Source organism: Haemaphysalis longicornis, unplaced genomic scaffold, assembly GCF_048455015.1.
Source record: "Haemaphysalis longicornis isolate Haplotype H1 unplaced genomic scaffold, Haemaphysalis longicornis Haplotype H1 scaffold_4, whole genome shotgun sequence".
Lineage (NCBI taxonomy): Eukaryota > Metazoa > Arthropoda > Arachnida > Ixodida > Ixodidae > Haemaphysalis > Haemaphysalis longicornis.
In genome coordinates this window covers 166,478,783-166,500,000 of record NW_027526361.1, presented here as the reverse complement: position 1 = coordinate 166,500,000, position 21,218 = coordinate 166,478,783, and the positions used below count along the sequence as shown (strand labels likewise).

The 21,218-nt window shown below is 48.6% G+C and overlaps 2 protein-coding genes across 2 annotated transcripts in view; both read left to right on the top strand.

The window, feature by feature from the left end:
* Positions 1 to 2,125: 2,125 nt before the first annotated feature.
* Positions 2,126 to 8,777, top strand: Rad9 (cell cycle checkpoint control protein Rad9). Its single transcript, XM_077707867.1, has one exon. The coding sequence runs from the start codon at positions 2,386 to 2,388 to the stop codon at positions 3,355 to 3,357; it is 972 nt and encodes a 323-aa protein (XP_077563993.1). The 5' UTR covers positions 2,126 to 2,385; the 3' UTR covers positions 3,358 to 8,777.
* A 2,952-nt stretch (positions 8,778 to 11,729) lies between these two features.
* The window catches only part of LOC144179494 (uncharacterized), a 49,308-nt gene continuing 39,819 nt past the window's right edge, over positions 11,730 to 21,218 (top strand). Inside the window, exon 1 of the mRNA XM_077707868.1 lies at positions 11,730 to 12,111. Coding sequence (XP_077563994.1) covers positions 12,046 to 12,111 — 66 coding nt within the window. The 5' untranslated portion in view covers positions 11,730 to 12,045. The remainder of the gene's footprint in view (positions 12,112 to 21,218) is intronic.

Genomic DNA, 21,218 nt, shown 5'->3' with positions numbered 1-21,218 from the left:
GTGACGACGTCTGTTTTGCGTTGCTGTCTCCTTCAGTGCATTAGAAAACAAAAGGTGCAGAACCACTGATGTTGGGTGCGGGCGCGGGAAGAATAAATCATTTTCCGCCTCGCGTCGCAGGCAGAACGCGGGCTGGTTGTCCGAGTACTGCTCAATCCGTGCGATAGGTATATGGGTAACGAACGCTAAATTACGCCTGGGAGGTGAAAAGATAAAATGACCAGAACCAAGGAAGTGAGGTGTGTTTTGTGAAATAAAACGTATAAAAAAAGGGCCCATCTCCCCGCGAGGGGGACTCGAGTAAATGCGTCGCATAGGGGGTGGGTGTATTGCGTTAACGTTTAGTGTTTGGGGAGTTGGTGGTAGTGAATGCGTTGTATCAGCAGCTTCTTGACGTAGTTTGAATGAGTCAAGGATATAAGGCGCGTTCGTAGCCTTTCATTCTGTGTCGGTTTTGTGGCGCAGTGGGAAGAGCACCATGTACCTTGCGTTCCGCCCACAGGTAGTGAATGCGTTGTATCAGCAGCTTCTTGACGTAGTTTGAGTGAGTCAAGGATATAATGCGCGTTCGTAGCCTTCCATTCTGTGTCGGCTTTGTGGTGCAGTGGGTAGAGCACCATGTACCTTGCGTTCCGCCCGCAGGGTCGTGGGATCGAAACCAGGCGCCGGTAAGTATTTTTTATATAGTGTAGGGGGAGGGGCGCGGACCTGTTGTTGAGAGCGAGGAGGGTAGCGTGATGCGGGAGAGGAGGAGTGGGGCGCACCAGGGCGCACCTGGAACGGCTGTTGCGGACTCCGAGGCACGCCAACGCCGGGTGACATCGTGAGTTAAAGAAATGCTCTGCATTTAAAAAATAAAACGTAAAATAAAACGCAATAAATGTATAAAATAAAATAAAACGTACTCTGACATCTCCACTTTTGCACTGAGGCGGAACACGAAACTTCGACTGCGGCGCACTTCGACGGATCCCAGAGCTCAATAAATAAAGATGTTGTCTGTCTCTCCCGTCCGAACACTTTACCTGCACGATCAGCTCGCTGCGCGTTTAGGGTTGCAGGCAGCGCTGAGCGCAACGCCCGGACGGGGACTCGTCGCCGAAACCCGAATACCCGGACGGCCCGGCAACCAAACGGAACGACGCAGCATAGCGCGGGCAGCCGTGCGGCCGCGTGACGCGCAAAGAACTACCGCGCGCCTATCACGTGAGGTGGGGCATCTCCCATCAGTTTTTCCTTTTTATTTTCTATGACTAGGCATCACGATAGTGATAGTCACGTGACGCTCCCTCCTAGAGAGAGAGAGAAAGAACTTTATTTGAGCCCAAACTGGTAGAAGGAAAGGGGTGACAGGGAGGAAGTCACCTAGCCTTCCCCGTTAGATGGCGGCCATGAGCCCGTGGGCCCTAGCGGCATCTTCCGCCAGCTGGACGAGTAGTTGTTGTAAGCAAGCAATTTTTTTTAACCTCCTTGGTTGTAAGTCGGGGTGAGAGCAACCTTTTCTTTCCTCCATGGTGAGAGCTGAGCAAGGCGGCCTCCCATTGCTCCTGAGTCCTGATGTTTAATGCTCTATTAGGTGAACGAGGTTTCTGTGGGCATGCCAATATGATGTGTTGTAGGGTGGCTTTGTCTGCACACCACTTGCATCTGTCGGAATACGTGTCTGGGTAATATCGGTTGTAGAGAACAAGGTTGGGGAAGGTGTCCGACTGTATTCGTCTCCACGCAACCGACTGCCATCTGCAGAGGGAAGAGTGTGGTGCAGGGTACTTGAGGCGACTCAACCTGTAGTGGTGCGTAATCTCCTTGTACGTGGCCAGCCTGTCTCTGCTTCCCGTGAACGTTGGCCCGATGTCCCCGTCGAGGTCAGCAAGGTTGCCGAAATCTCGGGCTGCCTCGTGAGCCAGTTCATTCCCCGGCAGGGACGAGTGCGCTGGTGTCCATACAAGGCGAACATGCCTGCATCTGTCGCCAATAAACGTAGAAAGAATTTTGGCCGCTGGCGGGGATATTCGTCCCTCCTAAACTTTTCTTTCCTCCATGAAAATGGAAATTGTTCGCACGTGACGTGCGTACAGACGTGACGTGGCGTACAGACAGTACGCCACGTGCCAACCAAACTTATAATGCTCGCACAAGACGTGCGAATAAAAAAAGGTATACGGCGCTCGCAGCGGCATTTTCGTAGACTAATCACAGAGCCAAACGCGCACTTGTATGGAAAATTAAATTTTTAAACGGGCACTCTAAACACTCTAAATTCAGGCGGCTCTCGTTCAGTTCTTATGGCGCGCGTAGTGTTTGGTCAGTTTGGTGGCCAGTGTTGATGCAACCGCAAATGAGCGACAAGTGACTGTCAGTGAGGCGTGACAGCCTGCAAAAACCATGAAGTACACCATTCCGGGTCCAAACGTGAAGCTGTTCGGGCGTGCGGTGCAGACCCTGACGAAGATAGGCGACGAGTTGTACGTGATCGCCGACGACAAGACGCTGTCGCTGAAAGCCTTCGGCGCCTCGCGCAGCTCGTACCTCTGCTTCCGCTTCGAGCGACGCTTCTTCAGCGGCACCGATGCCGCAGACGAGGCCGCGAGCGGCTACCGCGGCAAGCTCAGCGCTCGCTCGAGCCTGCTGGCGTTCCGCTCCGTGCAGGCGCTCGAGCGGAGTGTCGAGGAGTGCGTGTTCCAGCTGTGCGGCGACCAGGCGCTGGTGGTGCTGCGCTTCCGGCGCGGCCTGTCCAAACGCTTCTGGCTGCCGCTGGTCGAGTACGAGGAGCTGCACTTCTCCTTCGAGCCGGACGCGTACGCGAGCAGCGTGTGCGGACAGGCCAAGCTTCTCTCCGACGTGCTGGCAAACTTCCCGCCCAGCGTGCCCGAGGTCACGCTGCGGCTGTCGCCCCGCGGACTGGACGTGTGCACGCACCTCGAAGCGGCCGACTCCCAGCGGGCCGTGCGCACCAGCGTCAGCGTGCAGGCCGCCGAGCTGGACGACGTGCGCTGCGACGACGGCGGCACCGTCGAGCTCACGCTCTGCCTGCGCGCCCTGCGCGCGGTGCTCGGCTTCTGCGAGGGCCTCACCACGCGGCTGCAGCTGGACGCCCCCGGAAGGCCGCTCGTCGGCAGCCTCGACGGGGTGCCGGGGCTCGAAGCCACCTTCGTGTCCGCCACCCTGGGCGCCGCAGCCCTGGCCGGCGCCCCCCCATGTACGCCTGAGCGGCCGGGCAGCGGGGACGCCGAGGCCAGGAGGCGCCACCGGGCCTTCCTGCTGGGCCTCACGGAACCGCCGCTGGACGGGTTCACGTCGCAGATGCCCCGTGATGACCAAGTCTTGGCCGAGGCGAGTGATGACGACGACGACTGAGGCCTTTGGACCCCCGGCCGCGCGTGGTGCGTGCATTGCCGATCTGGTGTGGACACCGGTGGCGTACAAGTGCGCGAGCGCTGCATCGCTCGTAGCAGTGATACTAGACGTGTGCTAAGTGTGTCAACAATTCTGGGTTGTGCGCTTGTCTAGAACAGACTAAGCGCTGCGTCTGCTTCCTGGTTTGGGGTAGCTGAGCATGTCGGCCACATCAGCTGTGGCTGATGTGGCCGCTGGTGGCCGATGGACAGGGAGCAAGAGGATGCACTGGGCACTCGCAAGCCATTCGGATTTGCATCCGGGCGTCACTGCCGTCAAGCAGAACGGGAAAGGCTAGCACGCTCTGACACCTCCTACCCAACAGCAGCTGTGGCAGCACAGGAGGCATTGCTCTAGGCAAGGGTGCAGACAACTGGGTGTCTGGGCAGTGGGTGGCGTTGCCTGACCATGTCAGAGGCTGCTCCCAGCTCTTAGGATCACCGTAAATAAGCAGCCACAGCGTCGGGCCTTCCAGTGCATTTTCTGTGGGATCCTTGTCTTGCCATTCCTGCCAGGGAAGCACAAGTGTGAAGTGCGGCAGGAGCATCAGGAAGCTCTGCTGCTGCTGCCGCATTGTAAAAGTTCCTGTGCAGCTGCCAACATGCCGAATGAAAAAAAGGACAGTAAGTGCGCTGGGGCCCCATGTGCTGGATTGCAACTGGTAGTATAATATTTACCTGGGAGTGCAAAGGTCTGAAAACTGTGCTCTCCGCATAGGACGGGTTCTGTAAAAGTTTAATGGGACATTCATTTTTTCACAAACTACAGCTGGTGACCTTTCTATAGTTCATTCCATAAGCTAGGTGCAGCACTGTGGAGGCTACATTGTTGTCAACAGCCCGCCCCCTCAGGGCGCCCTACTCACCGTGAAGGAAGCGACAAAAGGTGCCGGGGCCCTGCGGTTCCACTTGCTGAGAGGGGAGAAGGGAATGCCCTTTCAAGACCCCCTTCACGGCGAGTTATGCGCCCTCAGTGTGCGCACTGTTGACAATAATGTAGCCTCCACAGTGCTGCACCCAGCTTGTGGTATGAACTATAGTACGGAGTTTTTGGGGCTTGGCAGCAACCTTATCCCTCACCAGGGGTGTAGCCAGGGGGGGTTGTTTCGGTGTCAGAACACCTCCTGAAACTTTCTGAGCTGGGCATTCTTCTCTCTGTCCCCTCCTTATGTCGGCCGTTGTTTTTTTTTTTTTTTTTCGTCCATGCTGTAAAAACAAAGTTAAGAAAATTATATAAATGAAAAAAATGATGTTTGCCCGCAGGCTGTCTTTCCTTTTAAGTTTTATTGGCCGGCGGCGTATAACACCCCCCGAAAAATATTTCTGGCTGCACCTATTAGTCCAAGTGGTTATCACTAACTTTACTTTGGTCAAGCACCATTTGTGTGGCCTAGGGAACATTGATTCTGGTTTCTCACACAATCAAGTACAGTCAAACGTTAATCCATAGTCGGCCGGGAACGATATTTAGGCACTCACTAATCGATGTACGGCTGAACCGCCAATGCCAATTTAGCGGCTGCGTACCGGCCGGAAAAGAGCTACGACTTGTCGCTCTCAAACAGACACTCCGACAGGCTTTATTTGCGGGTAGACAGCAAAAAATCTGTCATCTTCACTTACCACCGCAGTGGCCTTACCGGAAGCTAGTCTCAAACGCCATGCTTTTGTGCGCTGCAATCAACAACAGCTGTACGAGGAAGAAATGCTTCACGGTAACCCTGTTTTTCAACGTCACTATTGCTGCCGTCTGTTGTCCACGTGCCACAGCTCGAGCATCGAATGTCTGCGCAGATGAGATTTTGCCGATTTTGTGTGTGTGTTGAACAAGAGAGAAAATAGTACGCACTTACCATTTGATGGGCAATCGGCTACTGCTTAAGCAGGCAGGTTCAATGGGGGCTGAGTGGGGAAATGTTCGCAACTACGTTTAAACTGCAATTATACATTAAGCAGGTACGTATTCACGGGGTGTACCCATATACTAAAAATGAAAATGTGCCGGTTTGAAAACATACAAAGGTTTATTTTTTGGCTACTACAAGTTAAATAATTCAGCGTCACAGTTAATGACAAATAACATTAAAACATTAGCTGCTTGCTGCAGAATTGAGTGTACTGTGTTCTTACACACCTACTTTTTTGGCGACATTAAACTGCAATTACCTAGGTATGTTTGGCCTAGTGAAGTTGCAAGTATGCACCATGCTTATGAGCATCCTTGTAAATTAATTTTTTTTGTGTGTGAACCAATTCCGACATAGTTCTTTGCTAAGAACCGTACAGATTTGCAATTCTGTTCCCCAAACAGAATTCCCCCCTTAGTGTATTTAAGTAGTTCCACAGCTTTTGTTAAGGAGTTGCTGTGTTTGTGTTTCCAAGTGCTTTTCTTATCCACATGTGTTATGTGATACATTTTGTTTCTTGTGCTGCCATTTTCATTTCATTTCATTTATTCAAGACAATCGTCATTACAAGTTTGTCTTGGGTGGCGTGGCTATCAGGCAGAATTAACGCCTGACAGGGCCACGACGCCCATTCAACAACTGGAGACAACCCATCATGCAGTGCACTAACTGTGAGCATAAAAAATATCGACAAACCAAAGCAAATTGCTCAACTACGCACAAAATGTTGATACACTACAACAGTAACACACCGAGATATCCCTTTAAAAAGATACATGCAATAAAGAGTTCATTTTTCGGACAGTGGAGATAATATACCATAATAGGGATTGTTTTACAGCAAAAGCAAAGTAACTTACACCAACAAGTCAAAAACTAAGCAGTCAACCAGAACAGAAATCACTAAGGACCATAAGGTGGCCACACAGTTGGGAGGTTTTCATCCGATATAAAACCAGACAAAACAGTACAGTGCTAAATCAATTTTCCGCAAGAAAGAGAGCTTTCATAGTTTTTTTAAAACTGTGTTTTGAAACATCGGTATGTAAGAGCTCTAAGATCTCAGGGTACTGATTCAGTAACCCAGGTATTTGAGAAGCCAATCGCTGCTCCCCATAACCTGTCCTTGAATATGGTTTTGCGATTAAGTTTGTTCTTACTTCATACGGGCTTTGGGTTTTATGAAACTCAGTGTTAAATTTATGTTTGTCACACTGGTGCTTACTATATATTTCTAACGACAGCCGATACTTATATATGTTTCCTGATATTTAGTATCCCATTTACCTCGAAGTAGGGCATGCAACTCTCGGGAGTAACATTTATTTATTTATTTATTTAGAAAATACTGCAGGCTAAGAATAGCCCAGGCAGGAGTGGGGGTGGTACAATACAAGAACATGATCAAAAAAAGAAAAAATACAGGTGGCACAAACTAACAGGGAAATATACAACATATTCCGGTACAAGATCTAAGTCACTTCAAAAAAACTTTCAATACACCTTAACACATTTCTAGATTCAACAAGATTCAATGTTACCTATAGCCTGCGCCGGCCGTTTTTGTAACGAAAAGGGTAGTTTAAGTTTGTCTGTGTTGTGGTGGACCACACAAGGCTACAGTAACTTAGTCGAGAATGGACAAATGCATAATAAATCTGCCGGCAACAGGGGACGATGGTAGGGAGCCTCGGGACGATAGGGGGCAGGCGGGCGAGGGCGATGGACAGCAGCAGCGTAGGTCATGGCTTGCGGCTCACGAGGCGCTACTGGCGTCGTTGAAGTTCCCAGTGCTTGCTGCACTTCTTCTCTAATGACGCCGGTAAGGGAAGCGACTTGTGGTTGCGGCGGCATTGGGAGCAGATTTCGCAGCTCCTCCCTCACTGTTGCACGGATAGTCTCGCGTAGGCTATCTTCGAGAGGCGTACTAGTCCCCAAAGCGAGTGGATTTCTTCCCGGATCACGTCACTCATAGAGGTGACTAGGTTTGCGGCTTGTCTTCTTTAGTAGCAAGTAAAGCCGACTCGAGTAATCTATTTTTTGTGAAACTATATTACTCCTTTACAATTAAGGTATTTGAAGTCAAGAATCCGACGATTCTTTTATTTATTATTTGTTCAACTATTTTTGCAAATATCGAGAGCACAGAGATCAGTCGATAGTTGTTTAAATCGTCAGGTGGGCCCCCTTTAGGGATAGCAACTACTCGTGCTAGTTTCATTTTATCCGGGAAATTTCCAGTTGAAAGAATAAGATTAGTTAAGTGCACCACTGGTATGCTCACTATAGAAGTGACAGTTTGTAATAGTCGCGGTTTTATCTCATCTGCGCCGGAAGAACATCCATCTTTAAGAGACAAAATTTCACTAAGTATTTCATGCTCATCTGTCGGGTACAAATATATGGTGTTGAAACAATTTGAGGTGATGAATTTTTCGCACGGTATCTGTACTACGTGGGGTTGTGGCTGCGAACAGCTGTGAAGGGATCGTTAAATAAATTTGCGACATCAGCAGCAGATAAGCCTGGCGCTTGAAAGTTAAACTGTCTAGTCACTGCACTTTTCGACGTTATTTCGTGAACGGTTTTCCAAACTAAGCGTGCATCTACTGTCGTTCCAGAGGATTTCTCCATGTAATAATCGTATTTTGCTTTTTTAAGATCGTTATTCAACTTATTTCGCTCTTTTTTTAAATTTCAGTAGGTCGCTCTCGCTTCTAGTGTTTATAAAATTTTTGAATAGCCCATTTCTGTGTTTTATTCGTTCATACAGTACTGCGGAAATCCATGGTTCGCGTTGTTTTCTACGTTGTTTAAATACTTTGAGTGGGAAAGACGCGTTATAAGCAGGAAGGAAATACGACAGAAAGGTTTCATAGCAAGTGTTCGCATCTGTACATTGTATGACGTCCCATTCCAAACATGAGACACGGTCAACAAAACGCCTTGACGCTATGTTCTGTTATACTTCTTCCCAAAACTTTTTGCCTAGACATTGACGGTTTCTTCGAAGAAAGTAAGCAGTAAATTGGTAGGTGATCACTGGTACTACATGCAAGTGTACCTGATAGGATATTGTCAAGGGGAAAACTGGTAATGCAGAGGTCTGAGATTGTTTGGGAGTTCGAAGTTGTTCTTGTTGGCACATTAATCGCATTGTGACAACCATATGATTCAAACAGCTCTTCAAATGTTAGAAAGGTTTGGTTTTGTGGGCAGACATTTATGTTGAAATCGCCGATAAAGGCTATATGAAGTTTTAATCCAATAGCAGCCTCAATAAGTTTTCCAAAATGTTGGAAAAAAATCACTCACTGATCCGGATGGGGGGCGGTACATCACAGCAATGAGTACATCATAGCATCTGATCGCAATACACTCAAAGTTGTCATCGCTTATTTTGAAGTCTGCAAGTACTTGATAAGGAACGTCTGACCGGACATATATAGCGACACCACCACCACGTTTGTGTGCCCGGCAAGCTGTTATACAATCATAACCCGAAAATAAAACGCAGTCGTCGTTGCCCATAAACCAGATTTCACTGAAGCATAGGGTAATACTTCAAAGGAATAATTTAAATCAGACAAAAACAAGTAAATCTCATCAGCTTTGTTTCTGAGGCTGCTGGCATTTAAATGAAAAAGAGAAAAACGTTTTTCATGCTTTGAGAAATTAACATCAACAGAAAAATTTGAATGTTGAGGCATCCCTTGTACCTAAGGCAACCTAGTCAACAAGAGAGTACGGGAAGGCCATTACAACATTCCCAGTTTGGCCAGATCCTCCTCTTTTCGAATAACGATGGATGGTTCACCAGATCGTTTTCTTAGCAGCAACAGTTCAGAGTTCTTGCCCTGAAGTGCTAAATAAATGTGACAGTTTGTCATGCACAGACTTTGCAAGTGTGCGGTTATTGCCAGATTGAGCAAGGAGAATTGTGAAAGGAAATTGCACCCTTAAAGTGCTTTCATTGTGGAAGAAAGGGCTGTATAAATTGTCCAAAACAATTTGAAGTTGCCATCACGCAATGAATAACTAAAGGAGGCAGTGCAAAAACTACGTTGAAATCGCAGAGTAAATTATTTTGCTAAATATTTTTACATAATTTGTTTTAGTGTTTTGTTTGTTCCGCAGTTAGTCTTGCATAATGCTGAAACTGAACACAGCCCATCAGTTTGCTCCTAGAGAAGTTGGAATGGGAATCGGTGAACTGCTAGAGGCACAAGTGTGCCTCTAGCAGTTGGTAAAAATAGGCTCATCAGGAATGACCACAATGCATGTTGGGTTTTAAGTTAAGAGAGCTTTAGGAGGACGGTTTGTCATTGGAGCTCATCTGGAGTCACAGTATCTAGCCGCCATCAGGCCATGCGACGTCACACACTCAAACAGAGGCTTTGTAAAGATCACCACTTCCTCTGGTTGGGATCAAACATGGATCCCGTGCGTTACGAAGCCAATGTCAATCGCATTGCACTGTACAGATGCATATTACTCATATGCAAAGTGTGGGGGTGATCTTTGTGCTGCACCATAGCCACGGAGGCTGCCGTTGTAGGCCGCAAATAAGTACACAATAAATTAACTTAAGAAAAAAAACCGTGGATTAATAGCACATTATTTACGCTAAATTAATAAAACCTCAATTGAGTGCCTCTCTGTGGCACTTTTCAGGGGCTACGGCGCCCTCTCTTGGCTATTTTCGGTATCTACGCCAGGCTGGTACTGAAACAGCCACTTTGGCAAATCTGCTCAGCACTTGACAGTTTTCACAATTAGTGGAACTTCTTCAATTCGTTTTTCTTTTGGGAGACGAAACATTTGCCAACCATTCCTAGAACTATTGGGCACAACAGCACACAGCAGGCGGGCACTCTGCACCAACAGCTAGCTATAGCTGGTTGCTGCAGCCAGGTTAATTATGCTATTTCGTGCCGGCCAGCGTGCGCGGCTGTGGCGAGAACGAACTGGTTCCGTAAAAGCTAATGTCTTTACTCCGTCTTTAGGGTGGAGACTGCAGGCATTCAAATATCGTAAACAGAATGGACACCGAGAGACAGGACTACAACTCGGTCGAAAGGCGAAGTAAGAAGAAGGCCAATGGGAGATGCCTTCGTCCTGCAGTGGACCTAATTAGGATGTTGATGCCGATGAGGAAGTCTTTATTTACACCGAAGATACGTGTACAAACGCTCAATGACCCAACAATGTTGTGAAAGGGTTCCAACGGATAGTAGGCCTAACGTCACATTTTGAGGTTAAACATCAACTGCGCACATACTCAAAAAAGCATGCTATATACGCCATGCAGCAGGTAACTATTCACGTAGAACTGTGGTTATTCTAGAAAAGTGGTGCCTATCTCCAGAGTAGCGCATTCTCGCTGGGGCAAACGAAGGAATCCATCACGAGAAAGCTAGCTTCGCGTTCAACCATCGGCGTCGCTAGACGGATCAGGGCTATTTTAGTGGGATCTTCCCCATAGACCGGTTGGTAGACCGAAACACCCTGATAAGATCTCCGGAGACACAGCGCGCGTGCGTGAAACCGCGCTTCCATTGTGTCAAAACGGTTACTTGAAAATCGTCGAACAGCAACGGTTCTCGATAAGTCGCATAGATCATGAAGAGTGCAATACGGATTCCTTTATCTCACAAACCACGTATCGGTACGCATTTATATAGTTTGTAGACAGTGTGGACAGCGCGCAAAAATCGGCGCATGGATTCGTTCGTGCGATTTGTGTATTTTGAAAGGTTTGACAATAGATTGCACGCACCTTGAGCAAATTTAAGGTTAACCTAACGCAGTTTTGATGTCGGAAAGTTTTTTTCGCGCTTCTCTCAACTTTCTTTAGAAAGGAATGGTGACTGTTTTCTTATGGATGTCCAATACGTGCACCACGAAGGAAAGAAAACACGGCCACGACGGCAGCATTTCGTGATGTGTACGTAGAGCAGCGACGATGGAGAAGAGGAAGGAGAGTGGGCGCGTGCTCGTCCTGAGACCGTAGCAAAAATATTGACAACAGAATAAGACTGAGCCGAATAAGGAGCCCTACGCCATCGATTTGGTTTAAATAAAATTAAATTAGGCTCTTTCTAACTCGTGGACTCCGGCAACTGGAAACCCCTCAGGACATGTACATTCTGTTGTGAAATTCGACTGTAAATTTACCCGACAGGGCGAGCGTTGCGTCGGGAGCAGCGCAGTGAACGCCGCTTGGTAATTCTGGCGTGATAGGCATAAAGCATCGGGTTTTAATACTGCATCGTGAAACCTGAACTCCCCCCTTTGCCGACTTTCGCAAGCAGTAGAAGCCTTCGTGTAGCAGACGATGCCGAGGTGGTATCAGATCTTCTCAGCTTGAAGCAGCAGTACGCATCGACACCGGCAGCAAAAAAATCTGGAAACTTGCGCCACCACAGTGAATCGGGGGCGATAGAGCGAACATAGCTGGCCTGGCACATGTCACAACATGGAGCCCGGAGAGAGTCAGCGGTGATACGACGCTGGTGCCCGACGGCTTTTCTTGTGTCGTTTGCGGACTATTTCGCGATGCATGTTGTCAATGCCTGGTAATCATGCAGCGCGCTCTTCTGCGGCGTAGTTGTAGCAGCTTGCGAAGCAGCCACCGACACCGGGGACGCGGTACGTGTTCCGACTGCGTGCACGCCGATCTCCGCTGCCGAGGGGCGCAGCGCTGAGCTCCCGCTCGTTGGCGTTCCACGTCGCCTCACAAGATGTTCACGCGGGCAGCGAAGGATCTCCTGCGGAACACCATCAGCAGCGTCGACCACCACAACAGGGTGAGCCTGCGCGCTTTCGCCGTTTCAGCTGGTCGCACTCGGGTGCTTGCTATGCGGGGAGGGAGCCTGCACATGCAACATAATTCGCGCGGGTCGGTGGGAGTGCAGCCCTAGCAAGTGTTCTGAAGGGGCAACTGCACGAGGAGATTGTGGCTAGCGACGGTGCTAGGGTAACTCAACGGGTGCGCAAGTGCACCCCGCCGCCGGGCCCATCTGTCGCGTGCGTCGGATCCGCAAAATTGACGGGTACTGGCAGCACTTTGAAAGGCTGTGCTGCCTTTTGTTTCAAAGCACGAAAGCTGTTTCGCCAAAAGCTGTACTGCTGCGCGTTTGCAAAAATATTAATAAACGCGTTCCGAGGTCATACCTTACTCCCATTGAGTTGCGCTCACCGCTTGGTGAAATTGCTTTCAGCGCCTCTTTACCTTTCGCCGCCGTGCTCACAAATAGCGCCAGAAAGTATGTGGGCAGAAGCATTAAATGATGTGCGACATGTACCTTCGACGCACAGGAAAGTTCACGTTGGCCAAAACGGCCGTTGTACGAATGACACGCCCTTTCCACAAGGGCGTGCTTCATTGCAAAGGTTGCAATTGCGCATCCCAGCTGGTAAACACAAGGTCTGACAACACCTCAGTTCTTCGTATGGGTTGTGACTGTGAAAGCATGAATGTGTATTTGAATGCCTTGAAAGGCTTTCAAGTATTTGAAAGGCTTTGTAATCTTGCTGCTCGGTACGCTTCACCTCGCTGTCTCTTTTGGATGGCTTCACTCTGTCTCTTACGCGTTGTGCTGCTGTTCGTTCCTGCCACCGTGTAGTGGGAATGTTGGCCACGATGGTGAATTTCGCTGCTTGTGTATTCGCTCGTTCGACTTTGTTCTTCCGCTCCCTTCACATGCGGCGTACTCGCCCACACGACCACCCCTTGCTACTGCAGAGTTTAAGCTTGGGGTGTGGTACGCCTTGCGCTATTCAGCACTTGAGTCGCCTCTTGTTACTGCCGAGTTGAGGCCTATGCCACGGAATGCCTCATGGTATGGAATGTTTCCGGAGAAACCCTTTTTCTGCTAAGGACTCCAGCTGTTTCACTCAGTGCGCCATTAGAAGACTTTCGCCTTTAATGTTGTGGAAAGAAGTGATTTTTCATGGGATGCGAAGTTGCAGGAGCCTTCTACAACTACAACTTTCTACAAGAAGACGAGGCTTACAAGGCCAACAAGGCTAAAAAAAAACATGGCAGAAGAAAAAAAAAGAACGAAACTGCTGGAACTGTAAAATTCTGGTTCCGTTTACACAAGGACGTGAAAATTTTAGTGCTGATCACTGAGAGTTGTTTTACATTATCTGAATACAAAGCCAACCAACTTACAGGCAACTGTTCCGTTTACGTGGCAATTCCGTTTAAGCGATTTCGTTCATCGAGATTCTACTGTACATCAACAGGGAGAGGTGTGCGTGAGCCTGTTTTACGAATCTACAGCGAGGAGTGTGGCTTTAGATAGTTTTTCTTGTGTCTGTCCTTGCAAGAGGCTGTGATCTTTTTTCTTTTGTGTTCATGCATTTCATTTGCTACATATTAGATGAGTTCGAGCAGCCTCGTTCCGTCTGTTATTCCCTGGTCTCTCTTGTTGCTGCACTAATGGTTCGTTTATATGCTGTAGTGGGATGTTTGCTCTTCATGTTGGAAGAAACAGTGCGAGATAAGCCTTACGGTGGAGAAATAGGGTTGTTTTGTAGCTCGAGCGCATAGCAGTGAATGAGAAGGTGATGCGATTGGGGCCCATTGAAGCCTTTGCCCTTAAAGTGAAGCTTAAGCGGCCTCTCAGTTGTCTTCTTCATATCCACTTTTGCATGCTGTGTTCACAAGCAGCTGTGTTCACAAAGGTAGCAGCTGTGTTCACAAAGGAGTGCGTACAAAAAGCCAACAGAAATGGCTTGATGGGGTCTGTGCCCGCGAATGCGTGAACAAAGCAAACGTGTATGGCCCATACATCGAAAAAATTATGCATACATAAATCAATGTTATCAGGGAAATTCACAGTCGCTGGCAGCAACAAAATAACCAAAACATATCGGCCACCTCTGTCGATTTGCCCGGGAGACTCCCGATTCTTTACGTATCCTCCTGATGGTACAGGAACGGTCGTAAAACTCCCAAAAAAGTGCCCCAACTGCGCTGTAAAAAAAAAAAAAATGAAACACATCACGTGGCGCCGCTGCATCGTAATTGCCATCGTGAGTTAGGAAGCCAGCCGAAATCAGCAGGAAGTTGTATACGAGCCATTTTAATTCGGTGAGTGTGTGGGCCTTTTTTTATAGGGCAGTTGGCAACATGGTGTTGTGGAAGTCAACAAAAAACTTGCAGTTTTTCTTAAGGATTTGCGTGCGTTGTGCCACCCTGGAAAGTCGAGCGCTTCGAATTTTGCATGATTTGTGCATGCAACGCAAGCGTAGCACATGGCAGGAAAAGCGATATAAAACCGCTTTTGGCAATGATCGAGCAAGCCCTGGGACTTTGGCAGAGCCGCTGAGAAGCAGCAGAAACCGTGGACAATTTCTTGGTCAACAGCAGTGTCATTATTAATTTGCTTGGTTTGCAGATTGTAGCTTTGAACTCAAAGCTGATTATCTCAAAGGCTAGACACTAGGCCACAGATAATCTCCCAATTTTTAAAGGCCCCTCGGTTGGCTGGTATGCGAATGCATGCTGAAACTAAGCATAACAGCACAACGAAACAAGAGGAGCATAGTTGCCAATAAGCTGAACCACAAAAAAATGAGGAAATCGCTAATAATACAAATACAGCATACTTCATTGGCTAAGTGAATTTAACAGAAATGAAGTGTAGCACAATAATTGCTTTTTTGTAGTTGGTGCTGTTAGGATCGGCCAACGCAGGGCTGGGAAAAATTCCTCGTGAGCTCTCTCTAGCAAGGTGTACATGGATGAATCACCCAGAGGTACGAGGCGGCAAGAAACGCGCCGTTTGCGGCGACGGTTTCAAGTGATGGCTTCTATATCCTCGGTTTGCTGGACGCTGCGGGCCACTTCTTTCCTTCATACCCGTATGATAGAAGGCTCCACCGAAAGGAAGCTGCGGTTTCAAGTGCCGAAGCTCTTTGGTTTCCAACCGTCGGCGAGAGCAAGAGGTCACTCGAGTTCACGTGCTGGGAGACGAGTTGAAATTCCGTTCTCATTGGGCCTCCAAAATCAAGACTTGCGCCGGCACAACACACGATCGATGACGTGGACATTCACCCTTTCCATCGACTGAGTGGCCCGTGTGCATCAGCCCCGCCTCATGTCGTGGGCGGTACATCAAGTGTCATCCACTGCCCACCTGATTGGACAACTTGTGTGAAGCTAAACTCCATAGCCAGGGATCTGGGGAATACGAACTCTCTTTAAACGAATGTATCTGTGTCATTCCTGTTCTGCTGTCTCGACTGTCATCATGCAGAATAGACCTCCTGTACAGTTTCCTCCTAAGCAGTCATCTAGTCCGACACCATGCTGAGCCGGGACCTGCGGGCCTGAACGAGCCAGGCAACCCCAGGGCCCCTCATCTCTAACAGTGCATGGGTAGGGCATGAACTGGGCTAATTAGTGCAGAAAGTTGGGCAAGCTGGCACTGGAATAACTGAGGCATGTTTCCTAGCACAAAAAAGACGCGAACACCATAGAAGAGAGCGGACAGAACAGATGCTAGACTCATCACGATGTGACAATAGCGCTGAACTTAACACGACGACGACAGGATCAAGAAAAAAGGACACGAAACGGTAGATGCGCTACTAACAACTGTGAAAGGTTTTAATAATCAGGACAACATATAAATACTCCTGCCACCTCGTATCACCACCGAGTGCATGTTCGAATCATATCACCTCATACAACCATTCTTTTTCTTTAGATACTCAATCTCTCTTTCCAGCAATGAGACTGAGGGAGCACTGACGCACTCACCTTCGAGGCCAGAAACCATCAAAAATGCTTCACATATTTCCCTTGTAACCCCGTCCCGTGATTTGAAGAGCACCTTCGTGTTTGTGAAATCTGGAGTGCATTTGCACTTGTCACAGTGCTGTGCCAGATTGCCAGAAATAGCCGTCTGCTGACACAGCGCACGGTGCTCCTTCAGCCTTTCGTTCACACAACATCCTGATTGTCCTATGTATGCCTTTTTGCAAGCAAGCGGGATCTTGTAAACGATGCCAACAGAGCACTTCACATACTTCCGCAAGTGCGCAGCACGACAACCACTATCTCTACTAGTCCCGATTTTCTTGGTCTCCAGCGCTTTATTAACCCGATTGCACATGCTTCCAAGCTTATCTGGCGCAGAACAAACTACCTGTACGTCATGTCTACCCCCTATTTTTTTCAAGCGATGGGACAAACCATGAATATACGGTATCACTACCGCACGTCTATCTGGTTTGTCACCCGTCGATTCTTTTCCATAAACAACATCCGGTATCTTTAATCGGTTCTGTAGCAAGAACGGTTATGCTCTTGCCACAGAACCGATTAAAGATACCGGATAGCCACTTTTTCTGAGCCTGGCTGTTTGGATGTCAAGGCTTTCTCCCATGGCATGATAACACGATTTTTTTATCGCTTGCGTTAGACAACCTCTGGCTATGCCTCGCTTTACTAATTTACTATGCGCAGAATCAAAAGGAAGCAGCTGTTTTTCTCCCCTGGTATGGTAACACCAGCAAGTGTGCCTCTGTTGGAATTTAAGCCTTAAATCTAAGTACTGAAGACAATTATCTGCGGGCAATTCAAACGGGAAATCTAACCCCTCATGCGTTGCTTTAAACTCATCCAACACATTCTGGATAATGTCATCAGTATCGCCTCCAGAAGCCAAGCACACAAGGAAATCGTCCACATATCTGAAGCATCTGACTACACCAACATTCTTAAGGCTCCCCTCCAACACACTGTCTCCCTACGCCAAATAGATGTCGCAAAGAACAGGAGCAATGCAGGATCCGATGCTGATGCCATCTTTTTGCACATACAAAGCACCATCAAACTCTATGTACAATGACCTTAAATACAGGCCTAACGGGTCGAGGAAATCTCTGGTAGTCATAGCGCATTCATTCTGAAATCTAACGCATCCGTAGGCATCAATGCATTGTTCTACGGCTGCCATAGCGGCGGTGCGCGGCACACTATAAAAAATTGCTGAAGCCGTTAAAAGTTTACGTTAAAAGTTGTGTCAGTGTGATTCTATCGAGGCAATATTTCAAATGATTCAAACTTGTGTTTTGTCTGCATGGCCCCTTTAATGACAAGAGACGGGGAACGCTAATTAATGCTGCAAAAGTCCCTGCTATAGTCCTATAAACTGAGAACTCTATGCCTGACTGATTTGTTTCAGAATCCTCGCGGTAACAAAAAACACTTCGGCAGGGAGCACTGAAAACGCCTCACCGACACTTTATGAAGAGTCTATAGTAAGTCTCGCCTAATCATCCCCCCTGGGCTGCTCCCACTGTGGGTTGTGATGTGGGGGGCATCTCACGGGGCACCTTGAGTAATCTTGATGACGGTACTGGTGACACCTCGGCCCCCAGGCCCCCATACTCGTGCTGTAACCGACCGTGGCTAGCAGCTGTAAGGTGAAGGACACAAACCTCAAACGGTGGTCGTCGGAGCCCCAGGTCAAGCTCCGGCGGATGGGTTCCCTGTCTGTTTACCAGGCAGGGAGCTCCGGGACCTCTCTCAGTATCAGGGTAACCCGAGCGAAGAAAGTACCCCCGTCCCCTGCTTTTATACATGATGTATGTTTTTTTTTCTAAATTCCCCAAACCCAATGATGTGGCCCCTCTAAAAGGGGCCACACCAAAGTATCATTTCCACCCCTTTCGACCATGACAATCCCAAAACCTGATAACTACCCCCACTTCCTGGTAATTGAATCTCTTGAACAAGCCAGGCCTATTGCTTCACAGTCCGTGTTCTTGATTTCGAAGTTTTTAGAAAGTGTTATAGGGGAATCCTATAAAGCTAAAAAGCAAAGAACCGGCGAGATCTTAGTCGAGGTACACAGTCAACAGCAGGCCACAAAACTCCCGAAGCAGCTCCGAATTGCCGATCTTGACTTCAAGGTCACGCCCCACCGCAGCCTCAACAGCTCGCAGGACGTGATCTCGTAGCCAGATCTAGCAAATGAGACAGAGGCCGATCTTCTTGAAGTTCTGAAAAATCAAGGTGGGACGGCTGTCAGGCGCATAACCATAAGAAGAGACGATAAGATAGTACCCACTAGAGATATCCTGACATTTGACCGTTCCGTCCTTCCAGACCACATCAATGCTGGTTTCATCTGGTGCTCCGTCCGAGCGTACATACCGAACCCGCGGCGCTGTTTCAAATTCTGGTGGTTCGGGCATTGTAGTAACGCAGGTAGGGGCCAAATAACCTGTGCCAAGCGCGCCCAACATGACCATCCCACTGATAATTGTAGTTCACAACAACTCCTCTGCAACAAGTGTCAGGGCCCACACGCGGCCTACTCCAGGGAATGTGAAAAGTTCCAACTTGAAAAGAAAATAATAAACATCGAGGTCACAGAAAACATCACCTTCCTGGAGACGCAAAAGAGGTTCACCTCTTTCCCCCTGGGGAGGTACGCCGACGCGGCTCGCCGGGGGGCAGAGCGGCGTCTGGTTTCGGCGGGGACCCAGTACCGTGAGTCGGACTTGGTCCCAACCGGCTGCCCAACCCGCCACCACACCGCCTGCTCAGGCAGCAGTGGCTGTGGTGGCAACCACGTCCGTTGGGGATGCTGCTGCATCCACTGCTTCCTCTCCACCGATCCGAAGCATATGCGAGGGCATGGAGGAGACGAAGACGCAGGAAACCGCAGTAGTTCCCACCCCCGCCTCGCCACTTGTGCCACCTGGGGTGCTCCTGACGCCCTCTGCGGTCGCAGCTTGAAGGAAGGGCACCGGAAACGGTGCCAAGTCCGGGGGGTCCAGTCCGCCGGGTACCCCTTGCAAATCTGATGATGAGATAGATATGGGACCTTTCCTGTCTGCTTCGCAGTGGAAGGAGCGGATCCGTCCGTCTAAACCTCCAGAGAAGGTAACAAAAAAACCCTCCCAAGAGTGCAAGCCCGGAAAGACCTTACGTAAATAGTCACACTCCAGTAGCTCTAACGCATCATAATGGGAAGAGAAAATATTGTTCAATGGAACTGCAGAGGCCTTCTTAATAATCTTGACGATGTATACGAGATTTTGCATGCTCATCAGCCATGTGTGTCCAAGAAACGCATTTAAATTCTAGTCGCACGAATTTCTTAAATAGTTATATGGTGTTCAGAAAGGATAGGGATGGCTGCACACACTCTTTGGGCGGTGTGGCCATAATCGCCCGGAAATCCTTAGCATGCCACCCTATCACTGAACACTGTTTTTGAGGCTGTGGCAGTCCGCACAATAATATTTAATAGGTTGGTAACGGTATGCTCAAGTCCAGCTCGGCGTCAAGAAACTTGCTGGCTGGTCAGACAAGAATGGTTTTAAAATTACTCCCGGAAAAAGCTCTTGTGTTGTGTTCTCCAGGAAGCCTGGGGTCCACCCAGACCCAGACATCACTCTTAAGAACGTGCCGATTCCTGTGAACAAGGAGCACAAGTTTTCAGGTATTTTATTCGATGAAAAGCTTGCATTCATCCTCATATCAAACAGCTCAAATGCAGATGCTTTTTAAAACAATGAACTTTCTTAAGGTCCTCTCACACCAATCCTATGGGGACGACAAACAACTGCTGCTGCGCCTCCTACACGGCCTTGGTAGGGTCTCGGCTTGACTATGGCAGTGTCGTGTAAGGGTCAGCGACAAAAACGGCCCTTAAAATGCTCGACCCAGTGCTGCATCCTGGCCTTCGCCTCTCATGCGGCGCCTTCCGCACTAGCCCTGTCGAGAGTCAGTATGTCGAGTGTGACAAATAGTGCCTAGGGCATCAGTGGGAATATGTTGACTTGCTGTGCGCATCTAAGATCGTATCTCTCACCAACCATCCTTTTAATCCTATCATGAATGATACATCAAATCTACAACTCTTTTTAAACAGGCCATCTATCTGCTTACCTTTCTCTCTCAGAGTTAGGGAGGAGGCTTTTGCACTTGGGTCCCTCTGTCAGACACGCATAGGCATGCGCAGGGTTCTTGATTAGGAGGGGGGGCAGAGTCTTACCTGAGTCCCCCACCCCCGCCCTTTGGGAACTCCCGACCTCCTCTCACTGAAGGCATAAGAACGCAGAACGCAGTGGAAAGATGAGGAATTGTTGTAAAATTTTTATTTCAATGAAATGGAATTGCAACGCATGCAAAATATTTCTGGGCAGAAGTTTTTACTTTCATGCGTAACATTGGCAAAGGGGGCAGGTCCCAGGGTGGATGCAGCATCAATTTCACAACGCGCTGCCGAAAGAACTTCTATTCTCCCAAAAGCACAGAAACATATGACACATCTGTCTTTTGTAAACTGCAACGTGGTTCCTGTGCGTACCGCTCAAACGCTAGCTTTTGAAATTTGTAATTTAAGAAGGTATATAATATTTTCTGTTCTGCAACTCTTTTTACGCAGCTATTTTGCTCAGTACTAGGCACGTTATTTGCGAGGAAAAGTAGGAGGAGGACAAGCTCCACAGTGGCTGCAAATATGAAAATTAAGTGATAACGTGTTTCTCACAGCGACCTGCTTTTAGTCCCCGCATTTCCGGAGCTGAAAGTAAACAGCTTTTGGAAGGTAACATGAGGGTTCTTCGGCTGCCATGATTGTGAAAACACACGCGTGGTCATAACCCTACGGGACAGGTTTGATTGAGTTAAGGCATGGGCAAATTTGGCGCCCCCCTCCAGATTATTAGGGGGGGGGGGGGGGCGGTCACCGCCCCCTGTCCCCCCCTGTGCGCACGCCTATGGGTGCAACAGCTGCGCCATTGGTGCCATTGAGCGCCAAACGTGTTTAGCTGTGCCATCCTGCGCCGAACTGCCTCGGTTGCGCCAAACCCGCCTGAATTAAAGGGGGACGCGGGTCTTAAATGGTCGAAAATCGCGAAAAAGTGCATTTTGAGA